Source organism: Mesocricetus auratus, unplaced genomic scaffold, assembly GCF_017639785.1.
Source record: "Mesocricetus auratus isolate SY011 unplaced genomic scaffold, BCM_Maur_2.0 Super-Scaffold_100009, whole genome shotgun sequence".
Classification (NCBI taxonomy): Eukaryota; Metazoa; Chordata; class Mammalia; order Rodentia; family Cricetidae; genus Mesocricetus; species Mesocricetus auratus.
In genome coordinates, this window is record NW_024429193.1 from 12,675,059 (window position 1) to 12,701,026 (window position 25,968).

At 46.0% G+C, this 25,968-nt stretch overlaps 1 protein-coding gene across 1 annotated transcript in view; it reads right to left on the reverse strand.

Moving 5' to 3' along the window:
- The window catches only part of Lpar3 (lysophosphatidic acid receptor 3), a 68,332-nt gene that overhangs the window by 38,180 nt on the left and 4,184 nt on the right, over nt 1-25,968 (reverse strand). The window contains 2 exon segments of the mRNA XM_040751637.1: nt 7,140-7,398; nt 7,400-7,897. Of these exon segments, the coding sequence (XP_040607571.1) occupies nt 7,140-7,398; nt 7,400-7,876 (736 nt within the window). The 5' untranslated portion in view covers nt 7,877-7,897.

The following is a 25,968-nucleotide window of genomic DNA, read 5'->3' on the forward strand; positions in this document are numbered from 1 at the left end:
CAATGTGTTGTGAGGGACACCTTGTACACGAGATGCTGGCTTTGTGTTATGGGACTGTACTGAGCCCACTGTCGGTTAGGGTATAATACACAATGCTTTATTGATAAAGTTTACAAAAAACGAAATGAAGTATTAATGCAAATGCCATCTGTCAGAGGCAGGAGTCACTGACAGAATCTGGTCTGGGTGAGGAAGGTAACCACAGAGATCAATAAGACCAGTGTAGAGCTTTTCAATTTGTGGCGACCACAGCAGACGCTCCAGATCTCCAATGACAGAGACGGTGCCAATAGCCAGCTGTCAGGTAACTTCTGCAAAGGAGACCTAGTCAGCCTCCTTGTCACTGCCTGCCCATATCGCAGAATCTCATGTTACTGTGGCTCCAACAGCAAGCCTGTAGGTTGCACCTCTAGGACATTTCTGGGGACAAGAGGGCACTTTGCTTGAATATGGAATGAAACACTCCTGAGTTAAACTGAGGTCTAAGAAGAGCTAATGCCTTCTTAGTACTTACTAGGTGCCAAGTCCTAACTTAGCAGTTTTACAAGCATCGTCTCTTTAACCTTCAAACCCTCACCATATCAAAGATACTATCTCCATCTCACAGATGGGAACTCCAAGATACAGAGAGATTAGGTAAACTGCCCAGGGTCACACAGCTCACAAGTCACAAAGCCAGCAGGATTTAAATCTCAGCGACCCCACCCCCCAGGCTCCAAAGTCCTTCCACTCACCATCTGCTTGGGTAAACACAGGGTTGGAAAACTATGGAACCCTTAGATCCCAGGAGAGGGTCAGAGCCATTTCTATAACGTTGCTTCAAGCTTGCTTGCCTGTTGAAGCATCTACACGGGGTTATGAAGGGTAAATGAAATAACATCCTAAGTGCCAGCGCACACCGATCTCATCACAGGAAGCAGGCAAGCACTGCTCCTTTCTCTCCCTCCCAGGGTGGACCTCTCCCTGTCGAGGTTTGAGTTGGGCTTCTTCGTCATGTTGGGAAGTTGGGTGCCCGTTTGCTGTGAGTCGGCTGTGAAATGGCTTCCTCAAGCTCTGGTGTTTAAGCATTAGTCACTCAGTGGGTGACACTGATGCGGGAGGTTTGGAGCTCTTGGGAAGTGGAGCCTGGCTGCAGGAAGCGGGCTGTCTGGAGGCTTACAGCCTGGCCTCGCCTCCTGTCTTCCAGTGTGCGTCCTTGCTCCTCAGAGCAAGCAGCCCGACACTTCCGCCGCCACACCGGAAGCCACTCCGGCCACCGTGTCTTCCGCACCACAGCAGACTGCACCCCGAGACCATGCATCAGAAAGGTCCCTTCCTTCCTCCAGCCACCTTCTCTCCGGTGTGTGGTCACGCCAACAAGAAAGCAGACATCGCGCTCCTTTTAGCCGCTACCCACTCCGCAGCACATCTTAGCCACCGTTGCTGGAGGCTGAGCTGGATGTGAGTGGGCCTGGGTTCCTCTTTGAGGTCCAGGTTCTGAAAAGCCACTCGACTCCCCTAAATCTCGATTTCCCCAGTCATTCATTCTGTCAAAATCTAATGTCTCCACAGTCTATCACCAGTCTATGTGAGATGGATGAAAGAAAGTTGTCTAGCTCCTTGTTGTAATCACAACAGGCTTTGCAACAGCCCTTAGTAACTATATATATATATATATATATATTATATATGTATGCATATATATTATATATATGTATGCATATATATGTATATATACATGTATATAATTTATACACATAAATGTATATAAATATAGATACACACATGCTTTTTGGCAGAGAGAGACATAGAATGAAGAGGCAGAGGAGGAGGGAGAGAAAAAGAAACAACCTCTTTGATCTTACGACTTTGGGTTTTCAAATATTCCTGATTGTAACCCATGGAATGGATGCATTTTAGATCAGACTCCACCACAGGCAAATGCACACACACACACACAAATATCAGCACACGACACTTAAACCTTTTAAGTATGATGTATGCCGGTGTTCCTTTTTATTGGATATTGTTCTTTAAAATGTACTGATTGGAGCTTCACCACAAAACCCCCCCCTTTATTCAGTCTCAGTATCTGATAATCAATCAACTGTGGTCTGGAAATGTGAAATAGAAAATTACAGAAGTAAAGAATTCATAAGCTTCGTGTTTACTCCATTCTGCTTAGTGTGGAGAAAGTTCACCTCTATCTCACACAGGACAGTTTTCCAGCATGTTCACACCACATCTGCCTATCTTCCATTAGTTACTTAGTGGGAAGCTTCACGGTCAAACCAACTGTCATGGTGGCACAGTAGCTCTAGTTGAGTAAACCCTTACATTACTTCACAATGACTCACTCCCAAGTGCAATAGGGTTTGTACTGGCTGTTTGGCTATGACAAGGAGAAACCATAAAATACTATTTTAAGCAAGAAAGAGAAAAAGAAAATCCTGTATATTGAGGTTGCGCAAACTTGACTAGTTGCTGCTGTCAATCTAAAGTTATAAATTAAACTTTATCATCAGTATATGTAGGGTGTGGTACTATGAAGTTTGGTATATGCTATCTTGGAACACCCTCATGGATAACTGGGGAGTAGATTAATGGATTCAAACCCACAGTTTGAATCACTCTATAGAACAGGAAGTCCCATGGAGGACATTAAAAGCACAGGCTCACAAATCCCTTTGCCTTTTGTTTTGTAAGATATTGCAAAATACAAGAAATTCAGCTGGATAAGAAGCCACAGATCGCAAGGTATGTTGTCGGATAATAACATCGTTTTGTGTGTATGTTGGTGACTGCGTCTGATCAGGCTTGCTGACCAGTAGGATTTCAAAACTGCACCTTGGGCAGGGTGTGGTGCTCTTCGGAAGGAGGGATCATATGTCTCTCGTGTCTTCTCAATGAGTACCAGTAAGCACTTCCTCCATGGACAGGGATCCACAGATAACACAGCCCAGATGTGCATTTTGTCACAGGACACTGAACTGTGAACAGGATGCTGACACACCTTTCCAATCATGAAGATTCAAAACTCACAGCACCACCAGCACCACCACCCTCAAAAAGCAGTCTGCCCTTTGATCCTGCTCTGTGTACTCGTGTCCAACTGGAAGAACAGCCAACTTTTCTGGCTCAGTGCTGAACTTCATCCGTAGTAGGAGAGCAAGCATTTCTCGTCCTGACCCTTCCCTGTATGCTAGGCTTTGGGTATTTCTAACATTACTTTAAAAACATTATTTTTAGACTTATTTACTTAATTGTATGTGCATTGCATGTTTTTCCTGATGTATTTATGTGTACCATGCTTGTACCTGGTGACTTCAGGGTTCAGAAGAGGACATCTGATCCCCTGGAACTGGAGTTACGGGTGGCTGTGAGCCACCATGTGGGTGATGGGAAGCAAACCTTGGTCCTCTGAAGAACAAGTGCCCTTAACCAGTCGGCCAACTCTTCAGCACTGCTACCATCACTTTTGGTCGAGTTGCTGCTTCATACTTTGGATGTCTTCATCCACCCGCCCCCCCCCCCATTTCTTCCTTTCCTTTCTGTCTATATCCCAGGTTTTCTAAGACCCCCTGGAAGTGAGACAAAGCTCACTGAATTCACGCAACCACTTGCCTCCTAGGAACTGTTTGTGAACATATATGGACTAACTTTCTAACATTTCAAAAAACATTTCAAAGAAAACTTTGATACTTAATCCTACTTAATGAATATTACCTACTTAAGAACATTTAGCATTTTTCATTACAATACCTAAATTATTAAAGATACCAGTTTTAAGATACTTATCTCACATTCTGAGAGCCACCAACTACAATGATGGTAGACCCCACAACTGCTGAGTTTCCTAAAATCAATCATCTGGAAGACATTTGTTTCAGACAACTGAATTCTTACATGAGTGGAGCACCTGCAAGCTTCCTCTCTGGGATCCTGGGGATGCTCTCACGGAAAAGGCTCTGAACTTCTGACACAGTTAATCCACACAATTCTGTTGACTGCTACCCTGCAGGAATCTCACTCATTCAATGTCTCTGCATTTCTCTGTGTAACGCGCACGTGTGCACATATGCACACATGCACACACACACACACACACACACACACACACACACACACACACACCTTCCTTTCCCTTTCCTTTGGTTACTTATATCTTGGAAAGTACTTAAAGGCAATCTATTCAGTACCAGATGGGGAAACTCAACATCCCCAAAAGATGGAAATAATGTACTTAAGATTACTCTACAGAAAACTTTTAAAATATCTGGGGTCAAACTCCAAATCTCTGTTATTAATGAAACTGGAAGCTAGGCATTTTAAGACATCACCACCTAGCTCTTCAGTTTCATTTCCCTTTATCAAACTTCCTGTCTTCCACCAAATCCCTCTGTCTCACCACTGGAGAACTTCCCCAGATCCTCAGCATTGAAGTGTTTTCTCCTCACTAACCAATTTCTCTTACCCAACACCACACCTGTGGAAACCACACAAGTCCTTTATATTAAACTCTCCCATAATTGTCAGCAAACTCACACAGGAAAGTGAAGCCTGTGACGGTAACCACTGCCAACACCTGATTTTTCCATCCAGGACACAGAAGCCCTTTCTACCTCTTGCTGTATGATATAGACAACATGCTGAGAAAGAAGGCATTGTTTCTTGAAGATAAGCAATTCCTCAAGACATCTAGGCAAGCAGATAATTATCCCTACAAACGGAGCAGATATATCCCAGCTCATTGGCATGCCTGTTTATGCTAACCTTCAGTCTTTACTGGAAGGATCGAGAGCCTGTATGGCTCAGAGGGAAATAACCAACGTGCTGGAGGGACAGTGAGGTGGTCAAAGGAGAAGACTGGGCAGAAAAAGTTACCAGCAAACAAACAAAACACAATTAGGGCTTGGAAGTTTGTTTTGTTGGTAAAGTGCTTGCCTTGCAATGACTGAGGACCTGCGTTTGAGCCGCCACAGAATCTATGTTAAAAAGAAGGGCCTGATGGCATACACTTGCAACCCTAGAGCTCATGAGACAGAAGTAGGTGGATTCCTAAGGCTTGTTGGTCAGCCCACTTAGCTTACTTGGTAAGCACAAGGCCAGTGAGAGACTGTCACACGAAACAAAACAGACAGCATCTGAGGAACATCGCCTAAGGTTAGCCTCTAACCCCCCCACACATGTGCACACACACACAAACATACACACACAGAGAGAAAGAGACAGACAGAGAGAGAGACAGACAAACAGACAAAGAGAGAGACACAGACACACACAAACACACATAGATACATACACAGACAGACACAGACAGACAGAAACACACAGACACACAGAGACACATACATAGTCTCTCTGTGTCTCTGTCTCTGTCTCTGACTGTCTGTCTGTCTGTCTCTCTCTCTCTCTTTCAACTAATTATGGACTGTGACACCAAGTACATACATTCTAGAGACTTTGGCTCCAACAACAGGGAAATGACTTAGGGCACGTTGCTTAAACTGTACATTTTGTTTCTTTACCTGGTCATGGCAGGATAATTGAAGCACCAATCTCACAGAGTTGCCATGAGGATTAAATAAATTAATACTCACAAAAAAAGCAAAGCAATGCTTGGTGTATATTGGGCACTATGTAAATATTAATAAATGGGCTCTTGGCTTAAACTATCTTGCTTGGTGTCAGCTGAACCCCAAGTTCTATGGTGGTGGTTTCCATCCACACCACACACACTCTGTTTCCCAACATGGCCCAAATCTATCAAAATATATAACACGTTTCTTTCTCAGGGAAACCACGAGCAGTTTGAAGTCCTTCTGTTCCTGAATTCTGGATCAAGAAGCCTCTGTCTAGATTCCCTTTTCTTGGTTGCCTTCTCTTTCCTTCAAGACTGCATGAATTTCCCAGGTACTTCTGCCGGCCATCCCTTCCAGAGAGACACTCCCATGATCCCCTTGTCTACCACACCCACATTCACCTTCATGGTGAAGTGGTCAGGTGACTTCAGGCACCATTTCCTCCTAGAGTCTCACAAATGTCTCTAAGCAAGGAAGAAGGAGAAGGAGAAGAGGAGGAGGAGGAGGAGGAGAAAGACCAAATTCCTGATTCATGAATCTACCTGTGAGTGCAGGACCTGCCTGTACTCTACTTGGGTGTCCACAAGGATCTTAAACTGAACCTGACTGAATCTGAACTCCTGACCCTCCCCACAGCACCTCCTCTTCGGTCTTCCTTGTCTGAGTTAATAGTATTCCACCCCTCCCCCATTCCTCCCAGGGTCATCAGATAAGCTATCATTTCCTCACACACGCCTGCCTTTTTTAGAAAGGGCATCTCTCCCCGCCCGGGCTGGGCTTGAACTCTATGTTATCCTGCTGGCTCAGCCACCCATGTACTGGGTTTACAGTTCTGAGTCTGGAAACGATCCTTCAACTCTACGTTTGAAGCACAATGAGGATCTGGCCTTCACCTCCGACGGTGCCCTGGCTCCCGTGAATGCTCCCAAGTCCCAGCATGCCCCTAACACTGTTTCCACTTCCGCCCTCATCTCACTTCAGCGTCCTCCTGGAAGACAGATGGGTCAATATGGGGTCCAAACCCTTCCAGTCATTCCTCTCCTCACTCAGAAACATCACAGTCCCCCATGGGCCCTGGGTGGGCCGCGCTGTGTCCCCCATGGGCCCTGCCTGGGTGGGCCGCGCTGTCTGAGCTCATGGCCTCTCACCTGCATTCCTCATCGTCTGTCTGGTGACATGCCTCAGATATCCAGGCTGTCCCTTCCTTACCTTTGCCACCCTGATCCAAAGCACGCGTGACCTCACGTGCCTTTGAAAATCACAAGCCATACCTGTGCGACACGAGTTCTGCTCTCTTGCTACATTTGTTCAGTGCAAGACTGATCTCCTAGGTCCTGCTGACCGTGTTTGCCTGCCCTATTAGAACACTTATTTTTCTATGAGAATTCAAGCACTGTGAGTGGGAATTTGTCTTATCGTTTCACTACGGCCTCCTGATTGCACAGTGGGTGCCTTGCACACAGCGGGTGCCTTGCACACAGCGGGTGCCTTGCACACAGTGGGTGCCTTGCACACAGTGGGCTTTCAGTAGCGATTTGCAGCTTGGATGGGAATGCTGGCTCATCAGGCTCCTCTTACCTAAGACAGTCATCACCGTCTTCATTAGCTTCATGGGAGCCCTCCGGCGGCTGATGGAGCCACTCGTGTGTGGAGACAACACGTTGGTTTTCCTCTTGACATACATGTAGATGCGCACATACACCACCACCATGATGAAGAAGGCCAAGAGGTTCGACACGGTCCAGAAAATGAGGTAACTCCTGCTGTAAATGGGGGCCAGAGAGGAGCAGGCAGAGATGTTGCAGAGGCAGTTCCAGCCCAGCGTGGGGACCGCCCCCCATGAAGATGGCAATGGCCCACACCAGCAGAATGAGCAGTGTCACCCTCTTTTTGGTCAAGTTGCTGTGGACCCGCATCCTCATGATCGACATGTGCCTCTCCACCGCAATGACCAGTAAATTGGCCAGAGAGGCAGTCAGGCTTGCGTCTAGGAGCCCTTGCCGGAGGAACCAGCGGTTGACAGTCAAAGTTTTGGACACTGGGCCAGTGTTAAACATCAGGAACACATAGGCGATCCCGGCAAAGAAATCTGCAGCAGCTAAGTTAGCCAGCAGGTAGTAGAAGGGAAAGTGGAACTTCCGGTTTGTGATCACGGCTGCGATGACCAGGGAGTTAGAGAAAAATATGAAGAGGCAGAAAAATGTCCCAAAGCACAAGACAATCACGAGCTTTGTCCCCGTCCACTCGTCGGCAGTGTCTGTGTTGCTCCTGTTGTAAAAAAAGTCCATCCGCTTATCGTAGTGGCACTCATTCATTGTGGACAAGAGCTGCACATCCTAGAAAGGAATGAAAAGAAGACAAACGTCACTCTCAGTGAAAACACTTGCTAAGCCACTAACTGACACCAGGACACCCCCTCGCCCAGGTGACTCCTCTCAATCTCCTGTGTCTCAATGTAAAAGCCTCTTGCGTTGAGACATTCACTCCTGGCCTCCAAGCACCGTGCATTGCTTTCATGCACTGTTTTCCTCCAGGGTCAGCCGAAAGTTTAGAGAGGGTGTGCCTGTGATTCTTTTATTCCCACCAGGCTTCAGACACTCTGGCTGCTCATGACGGGTAATTGAATGGCTGGCTAATAAATGAATGGACGATCAAGGAGGCACCAATATGTCCAACACGCTGCCTTATGATTTCCACTCTGTACCAGTGACAGCAGCATAGCACAAATCACCAATGAATGTCTCTTGCTGGTAGCGTCCAGGCCATTTCTTATTTATGAGTTTTGTTCCGTAACCAAAAGCAGGCTTGTAATGCCAGGCATATTCTTGCCAAGATAATGGCATTGAATTACTCTTCCAGGGCCAAATGCCTTCTCCAAGAGATCAATTTCCACACCTCCAATTCCAACCCTGATCATTCTATCAGCATCGTTTAGTTTCAGGCTACAGTTACAACCACTTATGAAGCGTATGGCGTAGGGAGGGAGACTTTGGTCTCAACGCCCCTGGTCCACATAGTCACCCAATCCAGTGGTACCAGTGTAACAGTGTCTGCTGGGTTTCCTATCCCAACCACTTCAAGTCCGTTTCTTTCCCAGGAGACTCTCCAACCCACAGGTAATCAAGGACAAGGCCTTCACAGACGCCGTTGACATCTAGGGTTTGTGCAGACATCCAACCCAATGCAAATTTGAGACTTCACTTGCCAAGTGAAGGCTAGTCTTTCAGACTTATGTGAAATGGGACACCGAACTATAGTATCGGACTTGCAGGGATGACACCGGTCCATCTCAATGTAAGACTGAGTAGGAGACTTCAAAAACCAGTGGAGTTGAAGCCAAGATTCTAACTTCTGGCTGAAAGGGCTATCCAATCCCTCATAAAAAAAAAAAAAACACAAGGCTTGGATATTTTTCACTGAACCACAGGCTCAGCAGACCGATAAAGTCTGTGTAACAGGAAAAACATAGAAGGAATTCCAAGTTTTGAAACTTTCTGTAGATTCTGGAATCTGACACCACACCAGGGTAGGGATTACCAGTCTACACAACGATTTTTAAGTAATATTAAACACAGCTATATCTCAGCCTGCTTCTCATATTATATTTCAATTTGCATAATAATATCTTAAAGTGAACTAAGTATTTGTTCTGTTGTTGTGAGACAAAATGTTTACTTGATATACTTACATTTCATAGTTCTAACAACTCTTTAGCATCCTGTCATATATCCTACTTCACTAATCTCTAGGTTTGGGCACTGAGGTTATTTCCAGTGTTTGACCTTTATAAGCAATTAGTCTTTATATACATGGCCAACTGTAGGAATAATTCACAGTTTTCAGAATGAAGTAGAGGATATCAATGTGTCTGAAAGATTTCTGACAGATCTTATCAAATTGCTTGAAAGCGCCGGGCGGTGGTGGCGCACGCCTTTAATCCCAGCACTCGGGAGGCAGAGGCAGGCGGATCTCTGTGAGTTCGAGGCCGGGCTGGACCGATAGCCTCCGAAACAATACAGAGAAACCCTGTCTCGTAAAAAAAAAAAAAATTGCTTGAAAGCAATTGTATTTCTAAGTCTACCAGCACAATAGGAAGGTTTAATAGAAAAATATTAATTACTGGATTAATATTAAATACCCAAGGAGAAAATTAAGTATTCAATGCTGCTAAAATTATATAAAGATTCTTGGCACACACCTTTAACTCCAGCACTCAGAAGGCAGAGGCAGGCAGATCCCCACTAGTTCGAGGCCAGCCTGGTCTACAGGACAGCCTCTAAAACAATACAGAGAAACCCTGTCTCTAGACTACCTGAGGAACTCATGCTGTAGTTGTCTCTTGCGTCACTTCAAATCAATCTGGACGCTCACTGTGGAGGCAGGGTCACTTTGCCCTCGTCACTGAAACGCCACCCCGAGAAAGACCGTTTGGACTTCTCTTTTGTCACTCTACCCCGTGAGGACACCACAGCCAAGCTTCTACTTGAAACAGAGACTCAGTCTTCCCCAGACACCAAATCTGATGGAGTCTTCATCTTGGGTCTTGGATTTCACATCTCCACAACCATGAGAAATGAACTCTATGTATACATACCTAGCCCAAGTTACTTTGGTTCTAGCCGTAGGAATTTACCCAAATGCCACATGAGAAGTTTTAATGATACAGTTATACTGTTTCCTTTCGCTAATAAAAACTGATTTACACACGTATTTTGTTTTGTTATATACTCCAGATAGCTAAGAAAGACATTTTTCTAATTTAAATGTGATATTATTCCTGAGTGATTTATTAGAAATATTGCATAGAATGTTAGAATTCAGATGCTTTTATAGTCTGATGAATTTTTCTCTTATTTTTAAAGAGATTTTTAGTTTGGATCATTACACTTGCTCAACTCTGTGGTTGTATGAGGCGCTAAAGCCTTGACGATTGGTACTCCAAAAACATTCAAATTCTTACTTTTATTCCATAAAAACTAAGTTGCATATTCCTGATTCTATTTTTGAAAATTTGCTATGAGAACAAGAAGTCATTTTGTCTTGAAAATGTTGAGCTATCACAGGGAAACTATAATTAGCAGAACTTACACTGAGTGACCCCCCTTACCCCCTGCATAAGACTTTACATCTGGGGAAAACGGAATGAGAGGAACACCACTCATACGGGGCACTGGTTTAAAAATAGACTATCAAGCAGTAAGTGTAAGTCATGCCATGAAATACTCATGTAGACCAGTCTGACCTCGAACTCAGAGATCCTCCTGCCTCTGCCTACCAAGTGCTAGGATTAAAGGTTTGCGCCACCACTACCCAATATTTAAAGACTTTTCAACAGGAGTTCACAAATCCTGTATCCATTTTGCTTTCAGTTGTACATCAACTGCTCTGAAAAACCAGCTTAAGGTTTAAAGGTAAAGCCTGGAAGACGAGGGTGGACTTATCTGACCCTCCCCAGCTCAGCTCGCTCGAGGGTTTTCCATGGAGAACACACTTGGGAGATTTTTGTCTAAAAACTTCACACCCCCCTAAGACTTTCCGCGCCAGTAACTGATGCAGCTGGATGCAGCCTTCAAGAATCGTCCACAAGACTCCCTGCTACCTCACGCTGTCTTCTGCGTCTGCTACCCAGCTTACTGATGGTTTCCAGGACAGTCTGACTGTATGTTATTGTATTTTCTGAGCTGGAAATCACCAACAATCCTGGGCAGTTTATAACTAATGACCAACTTAGCGTTTCTCGACCTCTCTCAGCCCTTACATACAACATGATTCTGTGATTTCAAACAAAAACTAGTAAGTCATTTCACGCCTAACCTAAAGTATTCTCTGCAAGACGCCTCTGGCCAGTTCAACGTGCCATCACTTTGGAGACGTGGAGGCCGTGTTTCAGGGCTTGCCCAGACACGCCGTAGCTCAGCCAATGCCTAGGCTTTTGTAGCTCAGCCAATGCCTAGGCTTTTCTTCCACGTATCCGTCTTCCACCCCAGTCCATGCTGCTCCAACAGGGCAGGGAGCCGTCTGTTGTGCTCACCTGGATAGTGGGGGACTTGATAAGTGAACAAGCGACCTTTGCCCTCTGCTATGTCCCGCTCCCCTAAAGTGAAAAGTCCGGAGTTGAGCAGCTTTGCTGACTTACACAGCAGTCACTAAGCAAAACCGGGAGTGTCATCACTTATTAACTACATGTCCTCAGTGAGTTAACGTCGCCACTCTAGTCTAATTTAATTACTAATGGTGAGTGTGTACCCCGGGCCAAGTGCTACACTAAGCATTTTACATGGATCACTTCATGTCGTCTTCCCAACGAGGACGCACAGCCATGTTGCGGAAGAGGAAACACAAGCACCTGCCAAGGTCACAAGGCTGAGAGGCAGTTGACTCTATCCGGGCAGCCATCCCACAGACCCACACTACCTGGAGCTTCCCCTCTGTGGCGAAGGCAGCACCAGGCAGAACTGTGAATACCAGTTAAGCATTTACTAATGGCTACATTACTGAAAAGGAGATGATCGAATCACATCCAAAGGCCACCCCACGGTATATAACACAGATGGACACTCTAGACAGTGTGTCCCCTCACTGCTCTTTTAAAATAGCCTGAGGTAGTTGCTTTCCCCTGAAAATACGTGTTCTGTCTTCACAGAACATGGGAAGCAATAGCGTCACACGGATGGTGCTGGGTCATTTCTGCCACCCCTCAGCCGTCTGTCTTCACGCTGAGGGTTTTAGACGGGGTAGTAGTTCTGACCCAGACACAGGAGATGCTAAACTTTGGAGTGATGACCACAACTTCAAACTCCAGTAATGTAAGACTTCATAAAATGGTGGTTTGGAAAGTCTATATGTGGAATCCAAATGAAAACTTCATGAGCAAAGCTTTCATTTACATTCTCCCAACTTGTTTCTCTGAAGGGAAAAAAAAAAGATAACCAGGCAGGTTGGAATGTGGAAACAATTATGGAAATGAAGCCATCAGAAAACCACTCAAGCAGTTTTTATTTCTAGCTGCATCTTCAGAGACAAGTTGTTGCCTGGCTTTTCAGTAACATACCCCTCTTCCAGAGGGAAACGGGTGCAGGGAAGAAGGGTGAGTTGGCGCTGTCTGCATTTTCCCTTTCTAAGATCCACAAACAAAAACCAACCCTCTCCCATCATCTAGGCGGGAGCTGAATCTGGGTTTGGTGGCTGACTTAGGAATGCCTGCATAGGTCGTTCCGCTTGTTCACTGAAGTCAATAACTCATGGTCATGGAGCATCCGGACGGCAGCAGTGATTGAAAAGCACCTACAATCCCTGGGGTTCACTGTGGCCATTACAGTCTAAGCCTCTGCACCTCCATCTCTGCAGTCACCTCCTTCCCCACCCACCCTCCAGGGACCATCTGTCCACTCCATTCCTGTGCAAACATCACTCTGTCAGACATCTCTCCCTCATGGCTAAGGGGACATGGCCGACTTGCTGCTCTGTAATTTGCAGCATTTCTCACCATCCGACTGGCGATCTGGTTGGGGTCCTGGGTCCTCTCTCCACCGAGAAGGCACATTTAGGAAGGCATGCATTTTATGTTGTTACGACACACCCCTGGGCCCTGGAAGAATGCCCAACACACACGTGGTCTCCGCAGGTGCTTACTAAACACAGATTTGAGTGAGGAACCTTAAGCCCCCCCATGCCTCCTGACCCCAACCTTCTAACCACACTGCCTCGTGACTCGAGCCTTCTAACCACGCCGATCCTGACCTTTCTTCCCCCACATCTATGCTCTCTAATTTGAGTTTCACAACTCCTTCATTTCCCTGGCTTGACTTGGCACCAACTCCTGACGGCGAGGCGTGAGGATAGTGTCTGCTGCTTGAATGTGGTTTCGCCGGAGCAGGCAACTCTGGGTGGTCTGAGGAGCCACCTCAGAGGTTCTCCGTGAGTGCAGACCTCAGAAAGGAGGGTCCTCTTTGAGTATAACTTCAAAAGAGAAAGAGCAATTGTCAAAGCTGGGCCGATCCAAGTCACAACACAACGTCAGGTGACAATTATGGTCACCATACATATCCAGGGCTTGGTTCTGAATAAAACAGTCAGTTGGAATGAAGACAAGGGTCTCCCCAGCAGATTTGTTCTTAATAAATCACACGGGTATTCAACTGTTAAGAAGGGAAGCTCAACCTCCAGTCCTTGAGGGGCTACCTGGTGACCTTTCAAAGACTTCCTGTCCGAATCCACACATGGACACGGAGAAAACAGTTTCTCTTGAGTTGGGAAGCTGGGCAAGCCTAATCTCAGTCAGATGACCAAATTCAATGCCAGCAGTCTGAATCTCTGTTGATTGTCTAACTCCTGAGACCATGTCTTAGAAATAACAATTCACTCTGTGATCTCCTGAAGCAGCCACACACTCTGCTAATCATGTAAAACAAACAACAACAACTTAAAAAAAAAAGCAGCAGAAAAGTCTCAACTGGAGAAGACACTGTGCCACTGTTAAGTAAGGGGCTTAACAACTGAATAGAATGCGTATCCTAAAGGCTAAGGAGAGCTCAATAAAACAAGCACTTTAATAGCAGTAATCTATCTGTGTCAGTCGCTAACCGTAACAAGTGTGCTGCGTGAATTTAGGAAGCAACAAAGCTAGCTAGCATGCAGGGGGATGTGAACCAGGAAGTCTACCGTGGGCTCCACTTTTCCGTAAATCTAAAATTGCGCTATACCTAAATATTTTTAAAAATTAGAAACAAGGGCTGGGTCACCAACTCCATTACATTTACGATAACCTCAAAATAAACCAAAAGCGCCCGCTTTACCCCTGCCATGGTAACATAAACAGTGAAGTAGCGATTCGATACAGCTTACACATAAGCCCCGTCGTGTTGGTAATGGAATAGCAGATGCCACCAATAATCTCAGATAAAGTTAGTGTGTATTACTTCAGGGGTGTTGGTCCCCTTATAGACGTTCTCCCTTTTCTCTCCAGAAAGCTGAATTCTTCCAATGCAGAGCCTGTGTTCCGCAACAGCAGCGTCCCCTCCCCCCCTCCCCGCTATCGCCTACACAGGCAGGGAGGGGCCACACAGAGGACCAGCAAATGTTCACTTGGTGTGACAGGGAAAATCCCCAATAAAATGAGAAACTGGAGCTAAGGGGAATGACTCAGTGAAGAGCTTGCAAACACAGAGTTCGGTTCACTGAACTCGTGTACTAATAAAAATGTCAGGTTTAGTGTGGTTGCCATCCCAGGGCCAGGGAGGAGGAGGAGGCCTGAAGATCCCTGGCACTCTCTGGCCACCCAGCCTGGCTTAACGGCTTAGCTCCTGGCTAATGAGAGCCCTGTCTCCCTAAAGAGGTAGAGCGCGTTCCTAAGGATGACACTGGCAATTATCCTCTGGCCTATGCATGGGTCACCCCTCCCACCCACTCCCCACCCCCAGAAATCGACATTGCCCAGGCGATGGTGGCATTCAGGACAAACTTCAGGCTAGGCTTAGCAGAATGAACAGGTTATTGTGTCAGGACACATGTTGGAGCCCCTTAGGCAGGGAGGGCAGCGTGAGGCATGTCAGCAAGTTCATCCTCCGCCATCTCTCCCCAGGGAGTGGGTGGGCTCACAGCATGTGATATACACCACAGCTTCTGCCCTGGGACTTGTTTAGTAAACAGCTGTAATCAAAGGCAGGCATTGTTTCCCGGATGTTCCTGATGGCTGCGGACAGTCTTAAGCCCCTTGGTTAAACAGGAAAGGCAGCAGTGGAAACACAGGAGAGAGAGATGAACACGTGGATTTTATGTGATCAACAAATTCCCTGACTTGGTTTATCCAAGTGTAATGTAAATCTCTAATTGTGTTTACTTCATTATAAAATTGCAATCCGTATCTCATTCATCAAGCTGCAGGAGGAGACACATTTTTGACCTTTGATCCTCATCAGAAATGCTAGCCAAATGTTTAAAATTAGTATTATTTATATGTAACTCCCATGACAATCATTAGGTCAGTGTGGAATCACTTTACTGTTTACGGGGTTGAGAGTACAAAAACTAGAAGTGTAGACAGTCATACAGAAGGTAATATATTTGTTGACCAAAGACGTTCTGTCTTAAAAAAAGGTATTTTGAAACATTTCAGTTGCTGCCTTAACACTGCCCAGGAGAGGACTGTAGCATTTCTTCCTAGTGTAGCGCCGTGACAGGAAAATTTGAGGTCCAAACTTTTTTATTGTCATCTAGCTGTGTACCACGTTCCCTCCCGTGGCCCTGTCTCGGTCCCCGGAAGGGCGTTCAGGAGTCCCTTGCTCTGCAGGGCTTGTCCTAAACCATCTCCACGGAGCTCACTGTCAGGACACTGGTGGCCTGAGCGATTCCTTCCTGATTCTGCAGTGCTTGCGCACCTGGGTTCAACCTCAGCCTCTGCTTAGAGAGCAAAGTGTCTGCCCATGCCCTGAGTGGGAAACAGTTCTGGCTGATGCTGTAGAGAAGGACAAGGAAGTGAACTCGTCCCAGACAGGGACGCTCCCGCCCCACATTCTGCGGGTTTCTTGTTGCCAACCCATGCTTGCCTGGCACCCAGGGAAGCGGGAGGGAGGTGGCCGTGTTGACTTCCTCCCAGGTTGCTGTGGGTGTCCTGGCTCAGTTACTGCTGGGCAGCCCTCTCGCAGGACAGCCTTGCCTGCTCCTTCCTCTTGACTGCTGTCCGTTCCTGTTTCCGGATCAGAGGCGCCATGTCACTTCTTATGAATTCCCATGAGTCACTTTCCTGCCAACCTCTCCTTTGACTCTATGGCCACTTTTCCCGCGCACCCATGCATGTGGCGGCCGATGTACAAGCTCAAGTGTCACCCTCAGAAACACCAGCTGCCTCCTTATGGGCCTGGCACTTACCAATTGGCTGGGGTGGTTGGCCAGTGAGCCCCAAGGGTCCACCCCCTGTGCCTGCCTCCCTGGTGCTGAGACAGCCCTGGGATTACAGAGGCATGTCACTGAGCACAGCGTTTCCATGTGGAGTCTTGGGCCAGAACTCGCATCTTTGTGCGTGCAAGGTGAGCTCCTTCATCGGCTGCACCATCTACGCAGCCCAAAGTGTTGACTCTCCCAAAGCAGTGTGTTAGTTTCAGATTCAGACTCTCTTAATAGGTGTGTCAAGAACTCCTTGGCTACAACACAGCATGAGCGGGTTTTTTTTGGTTTTGGTTTTGGTTTTTTGGGTTTTTTTTTTTTTTGCCCATGTGATGCCTTTACCATCAGATTATGAGTGTTTTAGGGCACGAATATCATCTGTGCCCTTAATGCTCAGTACAGTGTCAAGTAGTAGATGTTCAACAAACGCTTAGTGTGGTGTATGTGTGTCTGCTGGTTTATTTATTGGAAGGAGAGGAGATGGAAGACTACCAACTCTGTAGTGAATGATGCCGGGGGGGGGTCTCATGCCCTCTTCTGGTGTCTGTGGGTGTTGCATGTGACGTACAAAGACATAGGGTGCATGTTGTGAGCAGACACGCACGCAAGCCAAACACCCGTGGACATAAAATAAAATGAGTAACCATAATTTTAAAAGGTTATTATTCAAATGGAAACTGCTATGCAGACATCAGTCTGTCTTACTCATCAACTTGACATGGTTTAGAACCCCCCAGGGAGACACACTTTCAGATATGTCTGTAAGTGTCCCAACTGTGACAGTACTCCACGACTTCGGGCTTGCCCCTTGCCTACACTCTGGCATAACCTCGTGGATTCGAACGTAGATCCCAGCAGGGTATTTGCTTTCTGGACTTCCTCAGAGAATGCATCTCAGCTTCTCACTTGAACTTCTCATTATCAACCTCACCACATAAGGTGTCTCTGACCATCAGGCTGCCCTAAAGGTCCAGCAGGATCCCATTCTCCATCTCTAAGAAGCCGAGTCCTGAATAATGTGACAGTGACCTTACTGTTGTTTGAAATATGTCTGCCCACAACTATAGATTACCCTGTGGATTCTCTTTCAACTGGCACTTCGAATTACTGTTTATTTCTAGGCTCCACAGCACAAACTGTTAAGCTGTGCTTTGTTTTCTTGTGTGTGTGTGTGTGTGTGTGTGTGTGTGTGTGTGGTGTACATGTTTGCGTGCAAGTGCACGTACAATTAGACAATCTAGAGTGTCATTCCTCAGGAATCTCTCCACATGTTGTTTCCAACAGGGACTCTCATTGGCCTGGAAAAGATAGCTGGACAGTGAGCTCCAGGGACCCGCCTGTCTCCATGTCGTATCTCAACAAGCACACAGTGTTGCACCTGGCCTTTTAAGTGGGTTCTGGGATAAAGCTCAGGTCTTCATGAACGCAAGGCAAACGCTTTGTCAACAGAGCCATTGCCCTGGTCCATGTCTTCTCTTCTTGCACAGCTCTAGTCTGGCGTCCCGTTCCCTACATGTCTCAATGCTCCACCTTGCAGCCTCCTTGAGCATAAATGAAATGTTCTGTGCACAGTCAGCCCTAAACCACTAAGCCCGAAGCAGGCATGTGTTCCCTCATGTTCTTCCTCACCCAGGGCCCAGCCCTGAACAGAAGCAAGGAAAGAACCCTGGGACACAGCCATGGACTAGTGTTCCACTACAGAGGAGATAAACACAGACATTAAGAATAAATACTTAGAAACCGTTACAGCAATTCGATGTTGCCACAAGATAAAAATGCAGGAGGACTGATCTTTGGCAGGAGTACGTTCTTTTCTTTACGATTTATTTGTCGGTGTCTGAACCCAGTGCCTTGCAAATGCTAGGCAAGCAGGTTACCTCCTTTTGTCAATTAGATTTGATAAGCAATGGCCTAGTGCATGCTACAAAAGCAAGAAGAAAGGACGCCTTGAGTCTGAGCTCACAACAGTACTGGATGGCCTTGAACAAGATGGAAAGATAAAACTTCTGTTTTATCAAGTCACCGCACTTGAGACATCCTCGCCTGTGGCTCCGGATGGAGGATTAGAAAGACCAGAGCTTGAGGGAGCATTGGCTGCTCCTTGTAGCTTTGAGTAATGCCCTACCAGGTGAGAAGTGCCTGCTTGCAAGCAAAGGCAGACAGGAACAGAAAGTGTCCTTCAGAAACCGAGGGCCTCAGAGCATCGGAAAACATAACTGCTTCTCTGACCTCAAGAGCAGGAACTTTCATGAAGCACTTATGGTCTTTCCCAAGGCCTCTCAGATGGTCCAGTGGGATGAGTGAGGAGATGAGAGTCAGGGTGCATCCTCCCTCTCACATCTGCATCCCAGAAAACCTCAAAGCAGATACTGACGGGAGGATGGGAGGGATGGGGTAGGCGTCAGAGTCAGAAAAGAGCAATGTTACAAGAGGTTCTTGCCCAGCTGGTCCTGCGGCCCTGGAGCCCCAAATCAACACAGAGACACTATGTTAATTATGAAACTATTGACTGATGACTAGGGCTTCTTATTTGGCTAGCTCTGACTTAATTATTAACCCATTTCTACTAATCTATGTATTTCCATGTGGTCTTATCTTATCAGAGAAGGGAATGGACCTCTTTTCCCCTTTGTGGTCTCACATGGCGTTGGGGTAACCAAATTTGGCTAAGTGTCAGACAGACTGTCTCAGAAACAGGGAAATTGAAAAGCTGTCTTACCCTGACTTCACAGGGTTCAGCAGTCTTCTTTAAGTTTATCTCCTGCAAACTCAGTTAGGACAGCATGTCCAAGGTCAGTGGGTCAAGGAAGGGGCAGGTCTTTGCTCAGGAGGCCGGTAGCTGAGGAGAGAATGAACTCCAGATGGAGTGTCATTGTGCCAGCATACTCTCTGGAAAAGCTTGGTGCTGTCAGGAGCAATTGTGTCTCATGTCAATGGAGTACTAATATTAAACATCTAAATGCCACATTCTGCAGGTCTTTGAAGAGTTTGAAGATCAAATATCTATGTCTGACTAACCTCATAGGTATAAGAAGCATGGGTAACTATAATCTGTAATTCTCAGAAACATAGTTGACCAATAGCTGAAACTGCCCAAAATAATTTAGCAAGGACAATGACTTCAAAAAATGTAACTACACACACACACACACACACACACACACACACACGTATATAAATCTCAATAACAGAGGCAGAACTGAAATGTCTTGACTAGAGGTAGAACTGTAAAGTGCAATACGATAAAATATCCTAAGTTGTATCAATATACAAAATATATACATAAAGATAGTTTTATATTTGTGTGCAAAGCATTGTAAACAGAAAGACCCTACTTAGTCAACATACAAGAGTCTAACAACTTAAGTTATCTATAAGTAATAGTTGCTAAAATTAGTTTACAAGAAGATATGTATATCTCCTATATCCTATCTTAACCATACCCTGCCCATTCATAACCTTAAAATTTTCTAGAAAAGGTACCCGAGTCTGACCATCACCTTCCATACCCAACCCTACACAGCTTAAACGAACCCTAAGCAGGTTAGGAACACTTGAGAACTTCATCCACAATGGAATTCACAGGAAGCAAATAGCATATAGAACCCACTAGAAGCAAAAGGAACACAAGGGAATCCATGTCTTGACCCGCAAAGGCTCGTGTCTGCCCTCTGTCGTGGGCTCCACATTTCCCAACACTTGCTGTAGAGGTGTATACAGAGCATCATGGTCAGGTTCTCTGGAAGGCCGGCTTCACAGTTCACTTCATTGCTGGGAGATCTCATAATCCCTGCTCCGTGTTTGCAGGTCCCTGCCACTGCTACCTGTCCCTGTGTGTTTTGAGTTTCTCTCTTTTATTTTCCTTCATGGTATGGCAGCTTCATCAGCCGAAACAAGTGAGGAGCATTTTAGCGTCGGTATTTGAAATAGATTAGAGAAGGGGCGGCCAGCACCACACATCAAGGCAGGATGGTGAAAGGCCATCTACTGACCCGTCATCAGAGGTGGAATTCTCCATCCAGAAACGGCTCTGTCTGACACCCACTGATCGGCCATCTCCCCTTCCTTCTTCTCTAAAACTGGCATAATGTTTAAAACCATGTGGAGTTACTAACAGGACTGAATCAAAGCAATGCTTCTAGCACAAAGCACAGAAGTGAGTCCCTGAGAAGATTGGGGTCAGCAAACTTCCTGAAAGTTCAAAGCAATACAGAACTGCAGCTCTGAGATTTTAACTGTCTGTGACCTCAGTTTAAGGGCGAAGGATGACAAGGTCATCCTGTAGCCACACTAAAACAGCAGTGGTCCCAGGAAGACACTGCCCTGCCTGGGTCAGGCTCAGCGTCACAGCATCTGGGCTTCAGAACTGCCACTTGACTCTTCTACTGCCCCAAGCACAGCAGGAACAAAGACAAGAGGAACAAGCAGGGAGGATACGGGACTCAAGCAGGAGGATACGGGACTCAAGCAGGAGGATACGGGACTCAAGCAGGGAGGATACGGGACTCAAGCAGGAGGATACGGGACTCAGGTCCAGGGTCTGAACACTGGCTGATGAGAGCTGTGCTGAGTGATGATGAACAAAACTGTACTCTGTGGGAGAAACTAAAACCCCTCCTTTGTATCGGAACGTGCTGTGCCGTCCCGGGGCCTCTGTTCAGCACCCTACCCAGAGCAATCAGGCAAGAGAAAGCCAGGGAGGCATCGAGTTGGGAAAGGAGGAAGTAACACAGATCATACGATCTTTTGTTCACAGATGAAATGATCTCTTGTGGAGAGAACGCTACTGATTCAAAGAGTCTCAGCACAAATAAACTAACTCTGTCGGGTTGCAAAATAGAAGTCAAGCATCCAAAGCCAATTCTACTTCTATACACTCACAATGAGCAATCCACAATGAAAATTTAAAAAAAAAAAATATATATATATATATCACCAAAACAGAGCAAAACACCAAGTAATAAACTCAACTAAGGACACAAAAGACTCATACATAGTAGACTATAGAACACGGATGACAGAAATTAAAGAAAACACACACACAAAAAAATTAGGGGGAAACCCTCATGTTTATGGATCAGAGACTTAAGAATGCTAAAATGTTCCAGACCACTCAGAGTGATCTACAGATTCAATGCAGAAAAAGAGATACCGAAACTCATGAAATTGCTAAATGTCTAAATGATCAAAGCTAAAGAAGTCACACTTTCTGATTTCAAACCACATCACAGAGCTACAGTAACTAAAACAGTATAGCATTGGCAAAAGACAGCTGTGTAGACCAATGGAACAGAAGAGAGATGCCCAGAAACAAGCGTCTGTATAAACAGTCAACTGATGCTTCAGAGTGTGATGAGAACAGAGAGTGGGGAAAGGGTCATCTCTTTGACAAACGGGACTATTCATGTCGCCATGAGCACGGCCCCTATCTAACCTCTTAGAAGCCTTGCTTATCAATTAAAAAGACACCTAGTTTCTTCGTGCCTTGATCTGCCCATCTGCAGAATGGAGACAATAAGAAAACATTCTTCCTAAAACTATTGGGAGGTTCAATGTGTTTAGAACATTCTCACACACTGCTGATTTGATTACTGCTGTCTTCAGCATGACCTATGCAAGGCTACGACCTCTTGAAGCTCGGTTTCTTTGGCTATAGGAGGGACACAAAATGGAGCACAGGATGTTGGGATGAGGTGAACGTCACAGTGAGGCGAAGTCCTGGTTCCCTTCTAAGTCTAGAAAACTCAAGAGTCCAGTGATTCCCGGGATGACTGTGGAGGTGAGGGGTGGGTTTAAGAGAGAATATCAGGGGGAAAAACAGAGGAGTCAGTTTCCTCTGAGGGGGTGGGCCATCAGAACAGCCACCCCAAAGCCAAGGTCTCCTCTCCTCCACACTTAGTTCAGAGCCCAGCTGATAATTTCCCGCCACCAATGAAAACACAGAGTTTACGGAAGAAGGGACTCTGTAGCCAGCGGTGTGAACTCTGATGTTTAGCCTTCTACCTGCAGACAGTCCCAAACTTACAGCGAACCCATTTAGTGTTTATTTTCAGTTCAAAAGCGATGCCCATCCAATAGAAACTATGTCTTAAATTCTGAATTCTGATTTTTTTTCTAGACTAGTACTGTGTAGTATGATGGCCTCTCCCAATGCCAGGCAGTTCCTGAAGCTTCCATTTACCTGTGAGGCCCGTAGTCTACAGTGTACCGTGTGTCACTAAGGGCATATCAAAGGCATTTCCAGGTACTTCCGGGTTACCGGGACACGAAAGTCAAGCTTTTGCTAAGCCATCCTGTCAAGGCGTTGGAGCTGCTTATCATAATCTTCCAGTGGCTTCCCATGCCTTCCCATCGGATCACGTGGGGAGATGTCAGCACGCCGTGAACAGACTACAAATGTGGGTGCTGATTCCCTCTGACCAGCTCCCTACTCCACGGCCAAGGCCCTTTTCACTGCACTCACCCTCAAGGTCTCTTCTTTTTGACAATTTTCTGCTCCTATAGGAAAGGGAATACACAGAATTGTGCTCTATTCCACAAGCTTCTATGGATTCCAGAAGAAATATGATCTGGTTGTGATTAGAAATACCAATAACAAATAAATGCATCTTTCCCTCAAAATTCTGGCCAAACTTTATTGGGGAAAAGCTCATGCGGCAAAATGGAAGTGCCAAAATGAGATAAAACTCACTAGAGGAAACAGTGGTAATGTCAGCTTCCCTCTTCAGAGAACGCTCAGAAGAGAAGCAGTGCTGTCTGTGTTCAGGCGTCTGTACTGGCCTCTCCTTCGGGTTCTGACAGGATGCACCCTCAGCTGCTGCCACTAAGAGCACCACCTGTGCACATTCACTGTGTTCCCTTTCAAGAGGGCCCTGCCCACCTCCCATCCTCCTCTCTTTCTTTCTCTCTTCTCTCTGTCTGTCTGTCTGTCTGTTCCTTTCTCTCTCTGCCTCTCTTCTTTCCCACTGCTCCTGTCCTCAGAGTCCTGTCTCCCCTCCCCTTCCCCCTTTTACAATCCTTTTCCCCTAATTAAAAAAACAAACAAGCAAACAAAAAAAAAAGCCACCTCTGCTTGAACTCTGTCACATGGCATCTTTGTGACATCTTTGTCTCTCATTCTGCTTTTTTTTAATTACCACAGTGGAACAAATGATTAACTTTTACAAGGCTAGAGACTTCAGTTATCTGACTAGGCTAACTCAGGTAGGAGTCAACTGGGACAGACCTGGGGACAATCCGTGGAAGTGTAACCTTCTGGTTTCTTTGACTTTCCTCCTGGTTAATTCTGGGGTCTGCAGTTATAGAGAGCTTCCTGCATGTGATGGGCAGGTTCTACTGGGCTCCAAGATCACCCACTCACTGATTCTCCTCTTCCCTGCCCAGTTAAAGTTCCTCACTGTTCAGGATAAATGGGAAGTGTGTGAGAGAGAGAGACACAGAGAGCAAGAGAAAGAGAAATCCAAAGGCATTTATAAGGCTATAAAATTGCCCCAGAAAGCAGTAGAATCCAGCTTGGGATAATTCATTCCTCCTCCTAGAGAAACCCTGAGATACTGAGATACTTAGACACCGGCAGTGACTGGGAACAAAGCATCACAGCACACAAGCCATGAGCAGAGCCATGGGCTGGGGTTGAGAGCCACGGAGCTATGACCTGGATGGAAGAAACTGAAGCTGGTGAGGAGATTCAGAATTGCAGGAACAGGAAAGGACATGAACTTAGAGCAGTCAGTGAGGGGGCCTTCATGGAAGGGAGACTGGCTACTCTGCACAAACAAGAAGAAATACTCGTGATAAACAGGAATTTCAAGAGAAGCTTTGCACACACACCCAAAGGGAAAGGCAAAGAAAGATTCTCCTTGGGTATAACATTAAAACTGTCATTTTTATAGCACAAGGCCAACTATTGAGAAGCATGTGTGTGTGTGTGTTTACTTCCCAGTTCTGTCTTCTGAGAGCCATAGAAACAATCACACCACAGTAACAATGGGCATATAAGATTTCCATATGTTAATGTCTCCATTAAGACATTACACGTTGTACATCACTAGACTTAGAGTCACCGTGATACAAATGGAACCTTGTACTTTCCAATTTTCATGTCCTCCCACCCTATTGTGTACTACTGAGGACTGTTCTCAATAATACACAATGCATAGTGGTAATTTGCCAAGAAGGCATATTTTTAGGTACTTTTCACACACAACTATATGAGATGGAAGCGTGTGAGTTTGGTTAAGTGTAGAAAACATTTGATGATGTATATGCGTACTGAGGTAAGTATATCAGAACATCACATCAAAGCCCTTAAATATACAGTTGTGGAAGGAGAAAATAACACTGAGTATTCAAAGAAAGGATGAACTAGTTTAGAGAAAGTATGAGACGAACCTGGAACATATCGTGGAAAAAAAAACAGAAAGAAAGAAAAGAAAAAGGAGGGAATGCTCAATAAATGATGAAACACAAGACTACAGAATCTCCAGTGAGCATAATCCGAACATCACAACAAACACAGATACACCATGTCAACATACTGAACACAAAAGTAGTCTCTGAGTGTTTCCTACTGTAAGTGAGCACAAGCAGGAGGTACATTCTTCCTGGAAGGAGAATGCCAGCTTATACATGGGGGAGTGCTGGAGATGACAAATCACCCTTGGCAACCATTGCAGACACAGCTGACTCTTGCAGAAATCACCAATGCATGCTAACTCTCACAGTGGAGGTTCGGTGAGGAAAAGCCCATTAGCATAGTCTAGAACCCTTCCCCCACAAATAACAACAAACTCAAAAATGAAAACATAGATTTAAGGTGAGGAAACCTGGCAGACGCCAAAATAACAAAGTGATCAAGGTCCCTATCCCAGAGATGGCCTGGCATGGCTGCATGGACCCCCTTGCTGGGAGAAACTGAGGCTGGAGCTTTACTCTGCAATGTTTCCACCAGTAGTTAAGACTTGAGCTTTGAAGAGAGGCCAAGTGATTGCTTTAAAGTTTCATTCATGAAACACGATCACTGTTTCTGCTAAGACTGTACATTTGTGTGAAGGCCTTGGGCAAACCTGCACACTTCTTCAGGGCTATTTGAGCCCCCAACCCAGCCCTGCCACTGGCCAAGCCCATCCCTTTGTAACACAACAAGTCAGCACATTGCTGAGTCAAAGCCAGGGCTGGAAGACCCCTCCCCCCGCCCCACCCAGCCTAGTGTCCAAGGAACAACACAGACACACAACTGTCAGATGAGCAATTACGGGGCCTGGTTAGCAATCTTAGGAGGAATGAGGCTGGCTATCCTGACGGGAAACATAGCCTGTCAGGTCTGATGAGGGGAGACAGGGCTTATGAGAATGAGTGACATCAGAGGCCACGGGCAGAAGAGGAGCTGAGAGCCATAGTTAAGGGGTAGGAGATACCCAACTAAACCGGGGGTGTGTGTGTGAAGTAAGAAGAGGATTGAGGCTTGGAGGACCATGATGAGGAGGGGTCTACAGCCCAGGACCTTGGGACCCTTCCCTCAGGTGGT